Below are 19833 nucleotides of genomic sequence, written 5' to 3'. Positions count from 1 at the left end.
AAATAAGTGTTGGTGAGGATGTGGAAAAAGGGGAACCCTCATGCACTGTTGGGAATGCAAACTGGTGCAGCCACTGTGGAAAACGGTATGGAGGTTCCTCAAAAAGTTAAAAATAAAACTACCATATGACCCAGTAATTCCACTGCTAAGTATTTACCCAAAGAAAACAAAAATGCTCATTTGAAAAGATATGTGTCCCCTGCCATGTTTACTGCAGCATTATTTACAATAGCAAAGGTATGGAAGCAAATCAAGTGTCCACTGGTAGATGAATGGATAAAGAAGATTTGGTATGTATGTATATATGTGTATATATACACATATATGTATACATATATACATATATGTGTGTGTGTGTGTATACACACACACACACACACACACACACACAATGGAATGTCAGTCAGCTATAAAAAAGAATGAGATCTTGCCATCTTCAACAACATGGATGGACCTAGCGAGTATAATGCTAAGTGAAATAAGTCAGACAGAGAAAGACAAATGCCATATGATTTCACTCATAAGTGAAATCTAAAATAAAAAAACAAAACAAAACAGAAACAGACTCATAAATAACAGAGAACAAACTGATAGTTTGAAGGGTGGGGGAGGGGAGATGGGCAAAATAGGTGAAGGGGATTAAGAGGCACAAAGTTATAAAATAAATGAAGTCACAAAGTTGAAACGAACAGCATAGGAAATATAGTCAATAATATTGTAATAACTTTGTATGGTGACAGATGGTGACTCTATTTACCATGGTGAGCATTTCATAAGGTAAATATCAAATTGCTATGTCATACACCTGAAACTAATATAATATTGTATGTCAACTGTACCTCAATTAAAAATTGAAAAAAAGAGGGTGCCTGGGTGGCTCAGTTGGTTGAGCATCTGACTTTGACTCAGGTCATGATCTCATGTTCGTGGGTTTGAGCCCCATGTTAGGCTCTGTGCTGACAGCTCAGAGCCTGAAGCCTGCTTCAGATTCTGTGTACCCTCTCTCTCTGCCCCTTCCGCTTGTGCTTTTTCTCTCTCTCTCAAGAATAAACATTAAAAAATTTAAAAAAAAAAGAAAAATTGAAAAAAAGAGGAGAAATTGTCAGCATCAGAATCACGTGGGGATCATGTGGGTGGGGCACCAGTTGCCAGGTACCTCCCTATTTCTGATTTAATAGTCTGGCATGAGGGCTCAGAATGCCATTTCTACCGGGATTCAGGACGTGCCACTGCTGTTGGTGTGGGCAATACTTTGAGAACTGCTGCCCTAGGGACCCAGGCATGGTTCTCGCTGGCACAGGGCTCTCTGCTCCCTGCCCCTGCTGTGCTGTCTCTTCCTTCCCCGGCTGGGGCACTTGCTTTGCCTCTACACTGTCCTGCCCTTTGCTGAGACCCGGGATACTGACAGGGTACAGAAAACTATTTTTATTAAAAAAAATTTTTTTAATGTTTATTTATTTTTGAGAGATTGAGAGTCACAAAGAGAATGTGAGTCGGGGGAGTGGTATGCAGAGAGAGAGGGAGACACAGAATCTGAAGCAGGCTCCAGGCTCTGAGCTGTCAGCACCGAGGTAGATGCAGGGCTTGAACTCAGAGACCGGGAGATCATGACCTGAGCCAAAATCAAGAGTCGGATGCTTAACCAAGTGAGCCACCCAGGCACCCCAACGTTTTTTTGTTGTTGTTGTTGTTTTTTTTAATCTACTCTTCTCAACCCAAAGGATTGGAATGCTTCAAAAGGTGTTTGATCTGAAGGGGAAATGGACCCCCCAAATGGGGACCAAGTCCATGGAGGTAGACACATTCTTAAGTGGTTGGGGCATGGGCACACATTGGTTGGGGCACGCCTGAAAGGTGTGCTTGTAGGGGGAGTCGTTTGCCACCTCTAGGAGTTGGCTAGCCCTTGAGGGCTCAGCAAGGCCCGGATGTCAGAGCCTCACAATACAGATGTTGTTAATAAAGGTCATGGTTAATGAAGGGGAATGGTTGGCCCTGACTTGGCAGACATAGGAATGGAGTTCCCTGTGGATTCATTTTAAAGTTGTTCTAAAAACACTGTCTCGTCCATAAAATACACATTGGCATGTAACTGCCCCATGCTTCTAAGCTCAACCTCTCCCAGACCAGGTGAGGGGGTGTGACCGTCACCACCCTTTCCCTGTCCAATGTATGCATTGTTGCACTGAGGCTAGCTGCAGTGGCATGAGGTCATGGGCCACCCACAGGCCCGAGGGGGCAGAGGCAATTGCTTCAGTAGCGCTGGATGAAGCACCATGTGTAACCACTGTGGATGTCACTTCCTGGGGAAGCTGGAGTGCCAGCCCATGACAGGCTGCTGAGAAGCGTGGATTCTCCTTTGTGATTAATTTCAGTTGAGGCCCTCCTTCCAGCTGCTGAAGGCTGCTGAGCCCAAGTGCTGAGCCTGCTTGTGACGACCTGCCCCAGGGGTGATGAGTGTGCTGGAGGGGTCGGGGCTCTGCATGAAGTGTGCGTGCCTGTCACAGGCCAGGTGTGTCACCGCGCAGGTGGGGTCACTGAGGCCGTGCATTATATAACATGATACACAGATGAGAAGGCGATGGTACCCCTGGGGCCCTGCAGGATGACTCAGGCCCCGTCACCGCTTTTCAGAAGTGTGTCAGCCGAAAAAGCAAAATTTTCTATACGTTACTAAGAGATTATTAGAAGGCAGAGAAAGTTCTCATGACTCAAAAAAAGAGCTGTGTTGGGGCGCCTGGGTGGCGCAGTCGGTTAAGCGTCCGACTTCAGCCAGGTCACGATCTCGTGGTCTGTGAGTTCGAGCCCTGCGTCGGGCTCTGGGCTGATGGCTCAGAGCCTGGAGCCTGTTTCCGATTCTGTGTCTCCCTCTCTCTCTGCCCCTCCTCCGTTCATGCTCTGTCTCTCTCTGTCCCAAAAATAAATAAACGTTGAAAAAAAAAAAAAAAGAAAAGAGCTGTGTGGGAACTAGAAGCCATTATGGAAACTGGGGCTATATTAGGGTGGGCCATGGTTGGGGTGTGAGTGACAGTGGCCAGGAAGGCCATTTGACCTGAGACTTACAGTCATAAAAGGCCGGGGATGGTGACTTGGAAGTTTTATCTCCAAATGAGTTTTATAGATTGCCTTTATTGTGGGTATTAAAAAAAACAAAACAGAACTGGGAGCAAACTGTGCTTGTACATGGCTGAACAATTGTCTCCTGAACATGCCCATGTCCGAATTCCTGAAGCCTATGGTTATGTTGCCTTCTATGGCAAAAGGGATTTTGCAGATGAGATTAAGGTAATAATCTTCAGGTGGGGAGATTATCCTGTGTATTTGAGTGGGTCCCAAATATAATCACCAGCGTAACTCACAAGAGGGAGCAAGGAACACATAGAAGAAGGTCATGTGATGATGGGACCCCGGGGGGAAGGTGAGGGTGCTGGAGACCTCAGTGAATCAATGAGGACAACCTCTAGAAGTGTATTTTCCCCAGGAGCCTTCAGAAGGAGCTTAGCCCTCCGAGACCCATGCCACGTGTCTGACCTCCAGAACTGTAAGAGAATTAAATTTTTTTTTTCAACGTTTTTTATTTATTTTTGGGACAGAGAGAGACAGAGCATGAACGGGGGAGGGACAGAGAGAGAGGGAGACGCAGAATTGGAAACAGGCTCCAGGCTCCGAGCCATCAGCCCAGAGCCTGACGCAGGGCTCGAACTCACGGACCGCGAGATCGTGACCTGGCTGAAGTCGGAGGCTAAACCGACTGCGCCACCCAGGCGCCCCATAACTGTAAGAGAATTAATTGGTGTTGTATGGAGCCACTGGTTGTGGTAATTTGTTACAGAAGCAACTGGAAACCCACACAGAATGCATTTACTTCTTTTCACAGATGAGTTAGAAGCCCATTTGCAGTCAATAGTTTAGTTTGTTAGTTTGTTAATTATGTATGGGGACGGGAAGACTTTTCTCTTGCCTCTGTGAATAAGGCACAAGAGTATTTTTCTGTTATTGGTCCACTGACCAGAGCAGGCCTTGGAATGTTCAATGACCCTAGGGGCTTGGTGACCATATTGTCTTGAATCCAAATCAAGGATAAGAATGAGTGAATTTATGAGGATAATTTGACAGAGGCCGTCCCATCAAACCAGGGACAAATAGTCTCTGCTATAATCCATGACACAGTGACCAACACAGATTCTTTGCTCCCTCAAACTCCCTCCTCACTTTTCTGTACCCTCTGGCCTCTACATCACAGGGCAGGTTGGAAGCTTGCCACAGAGGTTTTCAGAAGATTGCTGTCGATTTCTGACCCCAAACAGACTTTGGAAAGGGCTGGGTTCGAAAAATGAAGACTCATTGCTTCAATCCTTGCAATAAACATCCTGGGTGACTTTCACCTCAAACCTCAGAGGATTTCGAGATACTATAGAACATTCTGTGCCTTGTCCATTTCCCATCAGTTGGTGGAGAAATTGAACCAAACACTCTAGTGATAATGAGGAGGGGACAGTGTAGACCATGGATGGGAAATGGAGGGATATGGGAGGGTCGCCATTTTTCCATGAGTACTTTCAGTGACGGTTGGGTCTGAGGCATTAATTCCTCAAAGGGCTATTCAAGCAATTCTTGTGGCTCCATGATCACACTTTACCATTGAAGAAGTGAGGTTATGTAAATTCCTCTTTATGGATCACAAGATCAGCAGTTATACTTGACCAAAAGCAGACTGCATGGTTTCACTTCTTCTCTTTGGCTATATTAAGCTGTGGGCTTCCCTGTGCTATTTACCAAGTAGGATCCCAGCCAAGGCAAGGTTAGCTGAGGCTGGTATGTTTGGTTGACCACAAAGAGAGTGAGGACAATACTCAATTATTTGCATACCCTTCATCCTGGGATGATGAGGTATTTGGGGAAATTTCCCTGCTAGGGTGAATTTACACCCTTGAAATTACTTGGCTTGACTCAAAATGTATAGCTCACACGTCAATCTAACCATGTCAAGATTACAGAACAAAACCAAACGCTCCCCCTTCAACTGGTCATTGGAGAAAGAATAAGCATGGATACAGTGTAACCTTTACTCTTTGCCCAAGAAACTCCATTTTGGGGGTATTACAGCTTCCATCATGAAATTACATAAATTAATACAGCTTCCTCACCTGTGGTCTCCTTAAGTGCCTGGACCTCAATTTGCAACCACCTCTAAGTCTCTATCTAGGTCCAACATTGCATTTTTCTCAGATTTTATTTACCCAATTTGAGCTGTGGTTCCCTGAAAGTTATCTTCCTTGTTAGCAAAAGGATAAAACAAGGGCCAATGGGACTTTTTAGCTTCGAGCCATTTGTTCTGGATATGAAATCCCTAAGACTTCTCTAAAAGCATTTCTCTATCTGCCTTTTCACCTGTAAGAACCTGAGTATCTGAGTAAGTTAGACAGAATGTGTCATTAAGGTTAATAATATGGATTTTTAAGGACATTTGGATAAATGTTCTTTTCCATCCACCAACAGGGGGATCCACATTACACCTCTGCCTACACTATGCAACTTGGCCCAACAGGAGGTCTTGAGGACCCAGAGGGTTCATGTTCTGGCCCCATGCCTTGGTCCCGGCCAGATTTTTACTCTTTCCCCTGTGGCTTCGTGTTCATATCAAGGAGGGCACTGGACCCTGGGGTATGTGGAGGGGGCAAGGGTGATGGGGTGGGTGTTCGTAAGCCCATCTGGGCCAACAGCAAGGCAGTGAAACCATCAGGGGCCCTGTGCATCTGAGGATTTGCAGCAGGTCCCAGTGAGTGGGCAAGCTCCTGTGGCAGCCACTGGTCTGGCTTACCGCCTCTCTTCCTCCACTCCCACCCCACATGACTCCCTCCTCTCTAACTCCTGGTGGCTGATGAAGGGGATAGAGAAGCCATCAACATAACCTTTGGGCCTGTTAGAGGGAGTTAGGAGACATTTGTTTTGTACAGACATGATTTAGGACCGAATTTCCATTTCCAGCAGACAAACTATTCGGTTTGACAAATTCCACAAATTGTAATAAAGATTTGGAAAGTCACCCCCTTCCTTCACTTAACAATTAGAAATCATATAAGACTGGGACACAGAGGACTCAAAGCTTAACTCTCCTTCTATCCCAGAAGGGTTCCATGGGGACAGACATCAACTCTCTCACCAGTTAAAGCCCAGAAGACCTCCTTTTCTCTTTGATAGAGCCATGGTCAGGCAGAATACACATCACTTTAAAACCACCTCTCAGCTGGAAGTACATAAGTTTTAGCGAGTCACAAAAAAATAGGGAAACTTACACACAGTTTCCTTGGCCACTTCCCCAACTGAGTGATCATGCACCCAGCACCATAAGCCAGAGGGTGCTCCCCGGTAAGGAGGGAAAAGGTGTGTTCACAGCCACTCAGTCAGAGAGAGTGACACATGCCCTATTAGGAAATCCCTGGAGGATGAGGATATAAATCCCTGCCTGGACTGCTGAGTTTCCACTGAAGGTAAAAGTTGGGCCTGGCAGCCTTCCCCAGGCGAGAAGCAACAAAGTCAAAGAATGCAGGGCTGCAGGTAAGAGGATTTTGAGAGTGTGAGGGTATGAGAGAGAAGGAGAAACAGAGAGAGTGAGAGAATGAGAGAGAGAGGGAATGACAGAATGAGAGGGAGAGAGAGAGAGAGAGAGGGAGAGAGAGAGAGAGAGAGAGAGAGAGAGAGAGAGAGAGAGAGAGAGAGAAATCTGAGGCGTCAGGACCCTTGAGTTCCATTTCAGAATGGAGCCTCAAGCAGATTTCCTGATGTCTCTGGGTGCCTTCCTGGGTGACATTCCTCATCTCTTTGATCTTCACTTGTGTGAAGGTGACCTTGACCTTCTTGGGCTTCAGTTTCTCTGTCAAAAAAAGGCTGGATCAGAGGGTCTCTGAGGATCTTCCATGTTTCCAAGCAACAGGTAAAATTGGTGCAGAATCCAATAAAAGGAAATTCATAGTTGTAGACAGGTCACCTCGGGGGAGGCTGTGCCTACAAGGCTTACACTGAATTCAGAGGCTTTCTTCTTTGGAAGGTTGGGGAACTTTCTAGTAGGGCATATTTCCTTTTTAAAAGTGGGTGTCACTCTTCTAACACTGGGGCTTTCAGAGCCGGCTGAACACCAGGACTCTGGGTTGTCTTGGAGGAGTAGCAAGCAGATAGTGGTGGTAAAGTGTGAGCTGTGAGGCTAAAGGGTCTGTGTTCGAGTTCTGACTTTGCCTCTTACTAGTTGTATGATGTCACACCTGTGTCCATAACATGACTGTCTTTAAACCATTCTGTACTCTAGTGAATAAGGAGTACAATTTGGATAGAGATCATCTATCCAGTGGCCAGCAGCTGGCCAGTAATCAATAGCCAGGAAGCATTAAGCTTACCTTTATTCCTTGCTTCATTCTCGTGAAATAATAAAACTAGGTACGATTTTTAAAATAAAGTTAGTTTTTATCCCCAATTATAATGAAATACATTGCACAATTTACATTTAGCCTCTCAGTGCCTCAGTTTCCCCATCTGTAAATAGTGACCTTGGTGAGGAGGATCCCAAGGTAGTGGGAAGAGTAAATGAGTCTGAATCATGGGAAGCGCTTGGAGCAGCCTGGCACACTGTGTGTGCTGCCGAGATGTTGGCTCTCACTCTTTGGCATTATCTCCCTTGAATCCCACACCTTTGGAGGCCTTGGCTCCTCATGGAACCCCAGTGTCCTCAGAAGCTCCCAGCTCTGCCATTAGTGTGGTGTGGTCCAGGTCAAGCCTCGTCTCTGTCTGGGTTTCCTCTTCTATAAACAGACAGTTGAGTGACCTGACTTGTCAAGCCCCTGCCCCCCCGCCCCCCAGCTGCTCAGGGTCTGCGATGGGATGCTGCTTCCTGCTCCTCAGCTCACCCCATCCCACCCAGTTCACCCTTGCCCTGGCCCATCTCTCTGAGCTCTGCCATCTCAAGGGGGGCAGTGGTTCACTGCCGGTTCAGTGTGGTATTTCCACACACACAACTGACATCTCATTACAGTCACATCTCATTACAGTCTTGTCCATTTCCATTGCATTTTCCCACATTTTAGCCTCTTTGGTTACCCTAAGAGGCAAGAAGGAAACTTGGGTAGGGTCAGAGGAGCTGTGAGGATAGTCTCTGCTCCATTTATTCCCAGCTGCCAGGGAGCATCTCCCAAGTCCTGCCAGCAGGTGTCCCCTCAACCTCCTGGCTCCCACTGGACCTCACACCCCAGCTGTTGCACGACAAACTACTGTGTGATTAAGACCCTCAGGCCCTGTTCCTCCTCCTCTGCTAGCCACGGACAGGCTACCAGAGTCCGTGTCACGTAAAAACACAACTGACAAATGGCAGTTGTATGGGTTTAGGTTGCCTTTTTATGTTATCATCAGCTGCTTTCCGTGTGGGGGTACATGGTCAAGACAGAGCCTTTGGCCAGTGCTTCTCAAACCTGAGGGTGTACCTGTACCCCTGGGGTTTAGTAAGCACAGACTGCTGGATCTACTCAGATTTCTGATTCAGTACTTGTGTGCAGAATGTCTGAGGACTTGCATCTCTGAGCAGTTCCCCGGTGATGCTGATGCTCCGGGTCTGGGGACCACACTTTGAGAACCACTTCTTTAGGCAACAACAAGAAGTTTTACACCCAGTGCAAACTGACCAGGGAGTTGTTTCAGGACAACAACATTTTGAGGCCATTTTCAAAACAGCTCTCAGAGACCCACTGGGTTTGACATGAGTACCAGAGGCCGGAGGTCTTAAATAGGAGAATTCTTTTAACGGATGGACACATAATCACAGCAGGAACAAGAGGTATCTTAGTGTCTGAATCTTGACCTCAGGCTCCTATCAATTTTGTTCTTCACTAATGAAGGAACATTGCTTAACATAGGAAGGGGGTGGCAAAGGGCAGCAAAAAGATGAAAGGAATATGGAAGCTTCTGTGGCCAGGTGATGGGCCAAACCCAGTGGGGTCACAAGGAAAATGATGATGGTGCTGTTAATACTCTAGCATCTCAGAGACCCTACTCCAGTGGTTCTTAGCCCTGGCCAAGTGTTAGAATCAGTTGGGGAGCTTTTAAAAATCTCTGTACCTGGGACCAATTATATCATTAACGTCGGGGGCTGGGACCCAGGCATTAGTAGCGTTTAAAGTTTTCTAGGGGTGTCTGATGGCTTAGTTGGTTAGGTATCTGACTTTGACTTAGGTCATGATCTTGTGGTCCATGAATTCGAGCCCTGCTTTTGGCTCTGTGCTGATACTCAGAACCTGGAGCCTACTTTGGATTCTGTGTCTCTCTCTTTCTTCACCTTCCTTGCTCACACACACTCTCTCTCTCTCTCAAAAATAAATAAACATTAAAAGAAAAATTTAAAACTTTTCAGGAATTCCAATGTATAACCAAGGCTGAGAGCCCCTGCCCTATTCTGTCCCTTATACTCCTTACTGTCCCACCTCTATTAACTATTCAGGGACTAGCTCAACTTCAAACTCTGTGTTCTGAACCTGTAATTTATCTGATGAATCTCAGATTAACGGGCATTTGACTCACCAGTGGTGTGAATAGGAGAGAAGTCTGAGAATCTGTATTAACCTCCATCCAAACGATTCTGAAACATACTTTGGTTAAGAACCTCTGTTTCATATTGAGCATAAATAGTTTCCTAAACATGAGGAGGCAGATGATTGTGATATTTGATTGCAGGGCCAAAAGAGCCCAATTTAGAACCTTGATATTATCTTGCTATGTGACTTAGACACATACCTTAGTTTCTGGACATTAGTTTCACTCATCAGATGACAGGGATGGGTTAGGGAGCAGAGGTTCTTTGCTGTTGTTAAGGATCTCTGGAAAGTATTCATACTACCCACATTTGTCATGAAATGTCAAGGGGAAATTCAAGAATACGTGGACTTAATTGGGGATTTCAGGCTTGAGTATATTCACAGTCCAGGCAGTAAATCAACTCTGTGAGTCTGTGAGTGATAGGGCTTGTGGCCAATTGGAATAAGGTTGTCCCTTGGGAAAGAAATTCAGTGAAAAGTAATACCAACATTCTGGCTGAATAATGCTTACTCACAAGCTGAATTGGCCCAGACCCTAGTTTGTGATTCACGGACTAGCTTTGACAACTTCTGACAATACGATCACATACACCCTGAGTTACGGCAAATCCTAGCCCCACCACTTTTATTTGTTTTTCCATAGAGGAGTAAGGAACTCTTCTTGTAAGCCTCCATGTCTTCATCTCTAAAACAAAAATAATAATATGTAGCTCATTACACGTTGGGGAAATTAAAAGAGCTTTGCCTACTGCTTGGCGTATATTGATGTTCAGTAAATGTTAGCTAGTATCACCATCTTCTATATCATCATCAGATTATGTGATTCTGACAGCAAAATTTCAGAAACCTCTCTGAAAGCCTGGAGTGATCAGGGCATGGGAATTTAATATAAGCTGTGCTCTCACTCCATGTAGACCTCTGCCTACTTTATTTAAGGATGAACCAATCTAAAGATCAATGCTTCTCAATCACCTAGAAATCTCATTAATATGCCCATAATTCTGATGCCTGAGTCTGAGGTGGGGCCTGCGATTTCACCTCTCTTCACAAGTGATGCTGCTGGTCATGGATGACACTTTGAATAGCAAGGCTTCAAAACATTTGGGACAAGGTTTTCTTACTTGGGAGCAAGGAAGAAGTGAAAGCAAAGCTGTGGATAGTTCCTGAATTTTCTAGAGCTAATATTCATCAGAATGTTTTTTTAAATGTCTGTGGTAAGCAGAATCCTAAGACGACCCCCACTGATCCAGGTTCTTGTATATCCCCTCCCCTGAATGAGGAGGGAATATAAGAATGTAATGATTAGGTTTACCTTGTACCACAAAGGTGAAAGAATTTTGCAGGTGTAATTTAAGACCCTGACTAGCTGACTTGAAGTTGATCAAAAGGAGTTTTCCTGGGTGTGCCTGATACAACCAGGTAGACTGTATAAAAAAAAAAAAAAGTCTAGGGGTCAGAGTCAAGAGGTCAGACATACATGACGCAACATCCGATATTGTTCTATTGGCCTTGAGAAAACAAACTGTCATCTTGTGGAGGTGGCCATGAGGCTGGAAATGGTGGGTGGCCTCTAGCTGCTGAGAGTGGCCTTGGCTTACAACCAGTACAAAAGTGGGGACCCCAGTTGTACAATCAAAAGGAACTGACTCCTACCAAAAACCGCTTGGAACAGGACCCTGAGCTTTGATAGTCTGCTAGACCCTGAGCAGAGACTTTATCCAAGCTGAGACCAGACATCTGACCCACAGCAGTATGACTAATGAATGGGTGTTATTTTAAGTCACCAAGTTCATGGTATCTCTACACAACAATAGAAAACAATTACAATTGTTTTCTTTGGTTGCTGTGCATATCATTCCAAGTTAGAGATAAACCTAAAACATCTCAGTAGCTTAGTACAACACAAGTTTCTTTTGCTCATGCTATCTCATTGTCATTGGTCAGCTGTGTGAGACTGTGGACGGCTCGCTGTAGCCACTTGAGGACATTTTCAAAAGAGAATTCATGAAGACCATCTGTTAGATTGTTTTGACATGAGTGCTGGGGTGGGAAATAGATGTTTCTCCTACTTAACAGAAGTAGAAAGACATGCAGAGACAACTGAGTGGATCCATGGATGGACGTAGATAGACCTCAGCCTCCTATCAAGATAACCTGATCATCCTATGTGGCCGCCGTCAATAAACAAGGGCTCAGAGAAAGAGTGCTGGAGGGTAGGCACCAGAAATGAAATGCTTAGTGATCCATATCCTTCCTACTTACTTTACATGGCTATAACCAGTCATGTGACTATGCCTAACTTCAAGGGTACAGAGAAGTGAAATTCTGTGTGTATCCAGAGTAGAAAAGTTCCAGATATTGGTCAGCGTGAGTCTGTCTACCATAGCATGTTGCTCAGGTTGGGAGGAAGCAGGATTTCAGACCATCCAGCTTCATAGATCTCTTCTTGACAAGGCGGCTGGGCATCGCAGGGCTGAAAACAGCCAGAGGGGTTAGTGTGTGAATGGAATGCTTGACCCCAGCCACAGAGGACAGCAAAGGACTCCCTGGTGAGACTTTTTGGGTCTGTGGAAAACCCAGTAAGTTTGGGCTTTAGTGGGCTTTCTCATGGCAACGGATTTCCCCAGACGGTATAGATAAAAATCATTTGAGTTTTTTTTTAAAATGTTTTATTTATTTATTTTTTTGAGACAGAGAGAGACAAAGCATGAGCAGGGGAGAGGCAGAGAGAGAGGGAGACACAGAATCCAAAGCAGGCTCCAGGTTCTGAGCTGTCAGCACAGAGCCCGACGCGGGGCTCGAACTCACAAACCGTGAGTTCATGACCTGAGCCGAAGTCAGATGCTTAGCCACCCAGGCACCCCAAAATCGTTTGAGTTTTTAATTGTTTGTTTTCGCTTGACTTTTCTCTGCTCTCATGGACATGCTGGACACAGGGCTAGGGAAAGCTGCCACCTTCTGTGACCCTCAGAGGACAAGCCATCCTGGCTGGGCACATTTTCCAGGGAGTGGAAGATGATCTTTCAATGCATAAAGAGAAAAACCCACCTTTTTTGACAACTTAATTTTGGAAGGAACTCTTTCTAAAATATATGTAGCATGGTGAAACTTTATACTCACTACAAATTGATGCCAAAAATTGTACCTTTAATCACTATTTTGATAAGAATCTCATTTGGTCTTAAGGCCCCTTTTCATTAGGAAAATGTCATCCCCATCTTGCTGGTTCACATTTGCCTCTCTTGGATTTATTCAGTCTCTTTTGGGTGGAGCTCAGGCTTTCAGAGTTTCTCACCTCCTAGCCAGGAAGGAGTCTGACAATAGGGAGGCCATGTCCTCAGGGCAGGATGGGAAGGGTGACAGTCCACACCTGATGGCCTGAAGACTTCACTGGTTTCCATGGAGATGTCTCTGGATGGGGTGGTCATGTAGTGTCCTGCTGAATCTACTGCTGAGTTCTGTGGCTGGGAAAACCCATGGTCTGATCTTGCAGCTGGGTCAGAGCCATGACAATGGCCAACTTGGGTCTACTGTGTGCCTCACTGGCTCCATAGGTTCTCTGTTTCTTGGCCATAGCCACGTTTCTCTCCTGGCTTAGACTGGCCACTTGTGCAGATTATACTCAGAATATTTAGCAACCAGCAGAGATGAACGAACGTCAACCAACTGGAATGGATGCTGTAGTATTTGTTGCTGGACCAAGAGGATCTCAGGGGAGCCCCAGAAAAGCCATGGTAGTAGAGGGTGAAGAGCTCAGGGCTTAAGGATGTGGAATTTACCACCTGTTGGGGGTATGTTTCCACATTTGGCCACACTGCTCCTCATGGACTGAATATCTGGCAGTCTTGGCTTCAAGTCACCTCGTCTTTCATCATGTCAGCCCCATAGTAGCCCAGATCTCAGTTTACCTCCCATTCTCCACTGGAAGCACAGGGGAATATCTGGATCTCTTCTCCATCAGTGAAGAACTCAATCTAGCAGGGGACTAACCCTTGCATCCCTCTACCTGAACATGCCATGCCATTATTTCCCTTCTTCCTTAGCACCCCTACTTGGTCAGGATGCCTTGCTTTACCATGGTGGGGTTCCTCTAGAGACCCAATTTGAAAGCAGAACAAAAGTTTCTCTGCTCTCAGTTGCTCCCCCACCCCCATCCCTTCTACCGTGTGTCTCAGGAGCATGCCAATATGCCTACTTGCTCTTGTGGTTTTCCTCCTTTCACCCTGGAGCCCCCAAAGCCTTTTCTTCTACTTCCCCTTCCTACCAGGAAGGAATATGTCACATCCACTTCCTTCCCTCCTTTCTGGGGAGGGTTTTGCTCTTCCCTTTTCTTTGGGCTATGGTGGCAGAAGAATTGGAGATAGCAAGGAGAGAAATACAATGGAATGTGTCACCCTGACACTGTCAGTCAGGCATAGTGAGGTGGAGGGACCATTGATGTCTGCTCTTAAAGGTCTTTGATTGAAGTACTCTGGTTCTTGCAACTGTCTTCATATTTTTCTTTTCTTTTTTCCTGCATCTCTCTTAATGTTTTTCTGTCTCCTGTGTCATTGGGCCATCAGCTGTCACTTGCTTCTCTGTACATTTTCTTCTACCAGTACAGTCCCTCTTTCTAATTTGCCACCTCGAATCTGCTTTTGATGAAGTGTTCTGGTCACAAATTGCTGCGTAACAAAGTGCCCCAGAATTTAGCAGCTTATAACAAACATTTTATTATAATTCACATATTCTGCAGGTCATGAATTTGAGAGGGACTCAGCTAAGCAATTCTTCTACTCCATGTGATTTGATTGGGTTCAAACAGTGGTACTCAGCTAGTGAAAGGACTCTTCTGGAGAGTCTAAGAGGGCTTTACTCACATGGATGGTGTCTTTGAGGGGATTCCTATGAGGCCAGACATAGCTGGAACTGTCAACCATATTCCCTACATGTGGCCTCCTTTGCAAGGTGGTCTCAGAGTAGTTGGACAGTTTACATGGTGGCTGACTTTCCCCAGAGTAAGCATCCCAAGGAAACTAGGTGGAAGCATTCACCCAGCATTATTTTGTGGGTTAGACACAAGTCCCAGGCTGGCCCCATTCAATGGAGGGGAGTTGGACTCCAAGTTATGATGGCAGAGTGCACAATCACATCACAGAAGACCACATAAGATGGGAGATACTGTTGTGGCCATCTTTAGAAAATATAATTGCCACTCTGAAAAGTGATAATACTCTATACGCAACCAGAAAGAGGTTCTGTGAGAGAGGTGAAAAGCTCCTTTTGTGAGTAAAATATACATGCCTTTGTGCCAGGATCATATTGCTCTCTTTCAGCTGTTCAGATCATTTTGTCCTTGTTTCCTCTGCCCACCTTATTTCAGATGAATAAGTTCTCTGAATGACTGTGTGGTGTTTATTACATACACTCAGATTACAAGAGGTTGAAAGCCACATTCGGCTTAAAGGGTTTGCTTCCTGTCCCATGCCAACACACAACAAACATTACCCAGTGAGTAGCCCAGTGGAGCTAGAACTCCCATCCTCAGGAGAACTCAGAGGTCTTGAATCCTGGCTCTGCTGTTTTCTGGCTTTGGGACTTCTGCAAGTGAATTGATGAGATTTGGTGGTTATCTGACTAAGGCCCCTTACTTCCTGCTTTAGAAACTGGAGCTGTGCCCACGGCTGGAGCCTAAGTGCAAATCCACACTGACTTTGAATCCTAGGGTTTTACAGCTGAAAGAGACCTGGGAGCTTTCAGCAGCTCAGTCCTTGTATTTATTTTAGAGATGAAGAAACTGTGACCCAGATTGGGTAAATCTCTTAGTGGCTTGCCTAAGATCACATAGCTAGTTAATGGTAGAGTGAATCCAGCTTCCAGAAATCCAGCTTCAATCTCCTGCTCTAATGTGCTTAAAGACTTTACTGCTAAGATGTCGGTCTGAATGAAAGCATCAGAATTCCATGGCAGGCTTTCAGTGTGTGTGTGTGCATGTATTTACAATTGTGTGTTTACATGTTAAACACACTTCTTTTTTTAAAGTTTATTTATTTAATTTTGAGTGAGGGAGAGAGGAAAAGAGAGAGCATGCATGCACGCACAAGCGCTGGAGGGGCAGAGAGAGAGAGAGAGAGAGAGAGAGAGAGAGAGAGAGAGAGAATCCCAGTCTTTGTGCTGTCAGCGCAGAGCCCAACTCAGGGCTCAATCACACAATTGGGAGATCACAACCGGAGCTGATATCAAGAGTCAGACACTTAACTGACTGAGACACCCAGGTGCCCCAAACATTTTTCTATAATATGGATTTAGGCATCAGGTTTATTGATTCCATTAGGTAAAGTTGAACACCATTCTAATGTAGCAACTGGTATTAGATAAGTTATTGACTATGGTACCAGAAAGTTCTCAGGCTGTGAGAGGGACCCTTAGCAGGAGTTAGTAAGAATGCAGGTGGAGGAAACTCTGACTTCTAATTCAATTCTGCCAGTTGTGCGCTCTTGATAAAGTTACTCACCTCCTGAGTTTTTGGGTCTGCTTCTGTAAAGTGCTGATGACAGCCACCACATTTTAAGTGATTTGTCTTTGCCAGCTCTGTGTTGACCTCTTTACATATCACATGGAATCTGACCCTTCTGTGCCATATGCTAGGCTACAGCCATTTTACAGATTAGCAGACTGAGTCTCTCAGAGGCAGTATGATCCCCACGCCCTCCAGTCCCCGCCCTGCCAGGGCCCTAAACCATCCCGCTGGCACACAAGGAAGGCAGGACTCACATTTGCTTTGTCAGACTCTCAAGTCCATGTGCTTTCCACAGTTCTTTCCCATAGAGACTCCCTAACTCTCAGAACTACTGTGCAATGTTAATGGACTTCTTCTGAGCTTCCTTCTAGGATGGACTCTGACCAATGAGTGGAGCTTAAAGGCAAATTTACATTTGAAATGACAGAGGTTTCTGTTTTTTTTTTTTTTTTAATGTTTATTTACTTTGAGAGAGAGGGAGAGAGAAGTCCCAAGCAGACTCGGTGCCCTCAGTGTAGAGCCAGATGTGGGGTTCAATCCCATAAACTGCTAGATCATGACCTGAACTGAAATCAACAGTCAGATGCTTAACCAACTGAGCCACCCATATGCCCCTAAATGACAGAAGTTTCTGATCACGTGTATATTCCAAGACTGGAAGTGTCCATCTAATGAGGGGTAAAGTTGGCAATCTATGGAGGATGCTGGGTTTGGAAAGACTGTTTGGATGGGCTGCTGAGCTTTATGGCTTCTAGAGCCCCCTCTAGCTCCAGGTTCCGGTGCTTCTATAGAGCAGAGGATGAATACCAAGGCTAAGGATTGTGTTGACTCAGGATTACATTCCACTTTATCATTCCATTAGCTCTGTGGCCTTGGGTAAGTTACTTAATGTATCTGAGTCTATTTCCATTGCTTCATGTTTATAATGGGGATGATGCACTCTACCAGACTCACGAGTTTAGTTAGCCCTCTGGAATTGTTCAGAGCAGAAAATTCCTCTCACACAAATATCAGGTTGGGAGAATGTGAAGCCTGGTGGATTCATACTGTGGGTGCTGAGGGCCTCATGGGTGGAGCTTCTACCCCACATCAGTCTTATTCTAGGAGGATGGCAATTATTCTGAGCTAGAGGGGTGGGTCTTGTCAGGGGGTAGCCTGTAAGAGGGCCTGATGCAGGAAGAAGGTGAAGGAAGTGTCTTGGTTGATGGTCCAGCTTGCTGGGGGCTCTGAATGACTCAGACTTACTGGGAATGCAAAGTGTGAACAGAGGATTCAAATGAGTGGGGAGATGAGTTGGGTTGATTTGTTAAACCTCTTTGCCAATGGTTCCTGGTTGGGGCAGTTGACCAAGCTCAAAAGATTTGATGAAAAAAGAGTGGTTTCAGAAAGTAAAACATAAAGAAGGCATGTAGCCCTTGATGGAGCCAAGTCTTAGCTTCTCTAAGTTTTCCCTTTGAGATTCAGCCCATCATGGCCCAAAGATGGGTCTTCCTGTGCCATGGCTTCCAGTAAGCATTTCCATCTCCCCAGACCCCACTGGAGTCAAGGACATTGAGGTGCTCTCATTCTGACATGGCCATGCAGACCAGAAATTGTCCCACCATGCTGCACTGAGTTCCCTGAATTGTGGGGTTGGGTGGGGGGAGTGTGGTGTGGTGGGGAAACTAGTTTCTCTCCTTTCTGTAGACAACCCATCAAGGGTTCTGCTTTAAGCCAGTATACTAAAAAAAAAAAAAAAAAAAAAAAGGCTGCCTCAAAATTGATCATGTATTTCTCTGCATCTGAAACTAAAGAATCTTATTCCCTAAGCTTATTCCCTAAAGAAGCTTATTCCCTAAGCTCTTAACATCCTGTGCTTTCCAGAGACTTAGTTCAAAATACTTCTTATTTTTCTTCGGCTTTAAATTTTAAAAATTTCCAAGCTTAACATTGATGCAAATATTTATTTTCCTTTGGGTGTCAAAAGGTTTCATACCACATGCCTGCAACAACATGTGTCAGTTTTTAGGAATTTACTTTAAACTGGAGGTGGCTAAATAGTATGAGTAGGGCCTGATAACTCTTTGACTTCATTAATATTCAAGATCTGTCATCTTTGTTTTGCTTTTTTGGGTGACTGTACTGCCTGACTCAGAGATGGGCAGCTGTCTAAAATCTTTCCGGAACAAGGTGAAGATAGAAATAAAGTTTAATCTTTTCAGTGAATTAAGAGCTATATTAAAATATACTAGAGGGTAACATGTTTAATCCTTTTAAATGCCTGAAGATTGATCTCTGGAGCTGTCATTTATTTGCTTATTTGTTCTCAATCTGCTAAAACATGTGTTCCTATATGCATTCTAAAGTATTTAGGGGTGAAGTTTGAGATGTCTGTAATTTTCCAGTGTTCAGGGGAACAATATGTATATGTGTATGTGTATATATATGTGTAAGTATATGTATATGTATGTGTGCATGCATGTGTATACACATATGTGTATATATGTATACATATGTGTATACACGTGTATATATGTACACATGTATGTATATATGTGTGTATATTATATGTGTATGTGTGTGCATATGTGTGTATATGTATATATGTGTATATATGTATATATGTGTGTATGTATATATGTGTGTGTATGTATATATGTATATATATGTGTATGTATATACATGCTTATATATGTATATATACACACATATATGTGTGTGTATATATAGGGAAGGAGACAGAGAGAATGAGAATAAAGCAAAATGTTAATAATTGGTGAGTCTCGTGAAATACATACTGGTGTTATGCCATCCTCACTTTTTTAGTCTGTTGGGATTTTCAAAATTAAATTAAAAGGTGAAGCAAACAGCTACATACTCTTAGGCTATGTGTACCATCGATGAGCAGGAGGCTGACACCAGGGATCAAAGGCGGTAAGCGGGGTGCTAGGCTCAGTGCGGGGCCACCAGCTCTTTCCACCGTACTGTGTTCTTTCTCCTTCCTTGAACTCTCCACAAATTGTTGGTCATTTTCTTATTCCTGGCCCTGCTTTCCATCTTATTCTTCGGTTTTCATACACTGGGTGTAGTGAAACATAGTTGTGTGGAAAAAAAATTGTCATTCAAATTCTTGGAATCAGTTGCCTTTAAAATTTCTTTCTTCCAGTAAGAAGGTCAACTCGGATTCAAGAAATGTCAAATTGTCTGTAATTTAAAGACACGTTGAAAGAAAGTAGGGCAGGAGAGGAATGTTTTGCTGCACACCTCTGCAGAACAAATTCTTTTTCCTTTAGGCCTGCCAAAGAATTACTATTTCCCACGCTAGGGCAATTTTGGTTCCAGCCTTTTCCTGAGGTTTTGATTATTAAAAATGATCACTACTGCATGTTTGTGGTTTAGTTGTCTGAAGCCACTTCCTGAAGAGGTCACAGTAAAGCAGTTGTTTTTTGCCAAAGTCTTCAGAGGGAAACCAAGGCAATTAATTCCTTTGGCTGAGGGGGCCCTGGAAGGGGGGTGGGTGGGTGAGAGGGGATGGGGAGTACAACATTTTAGGGTTTCATGCCACTGGAACAGGGTCCTTGTTGAAATGTCTCTACTTCTCATCCTGACCAGACCTGCGATTTTGAGAAGGTTAATGTCCAAATCGCTTTCAACATGTGAAAAAGAAAGTGAAAGGACTAGATTTCCCTAAGACCCTTCCAGCTCTGTAGCTCTGTGAAGCGTCAGCTGATAACTCCCCCTGGATGGACACAATCTGACTCTTTGGTGTCAAAATAATTTTAAACG

At 44.6% G+C, this 19833-nt stretch overlaps 1 protein-coding gene and 1 non-coding gene across 2 annotated transcripts in view; both read left to right on the top strand.

Annotated features, from left to right (window-relative positions):
• The first annotated feature begins 867 nt into the window (after positions 1 to 867).
• On the top strand, positions 868 to 951 carry TRNAQ-UUG. Its single transcript has one exon. It is a non-coding gene; the product is annotated as a tRNA-Gln (tRNA).
• Positions 952 to 6338: 5387 nt separating this feature from the next.
• The window catches only part of IL1R2 (interleukin 1 receptor type 2), a 35333-nt gene continuing 21838 nt past the window's right edge, over positions 6339 to 19833 (top strand). The window contains exon 1 of the mRNA XM_043603077.1: positions 6339 to 6555. Coding sequence (XP_043459012.1) covers positions 6542 to 6555 — 14 coding nt within the window. The 5' untranslated portion in view covers positions 6339 to 6541. The remainder of the gene's footprint in view (positions 6556 to 19833) is intronic.

This window comes from Prionailurus bengalensis, chromosome A3 (genome assembly GCF_016509475.1).
Source record: "Prionailurus bengalensis isolate Pbe53 chromosome A3, Fcat_Pben_1.1_paternal_pri, whole genome shotgun sequence".
NCBI classification, from domain to species: Eukaryota; Metazoa; Chordata; class Mammalia; order Carnivora; family Felidae; genus Prionailurus; species Prionailurus bengalensis.
The sequence above is the reverse complement of the archived record's forward strand: the minus strand, read 5'-3'. Positions and strand labels throughout refer to the sequence as shown.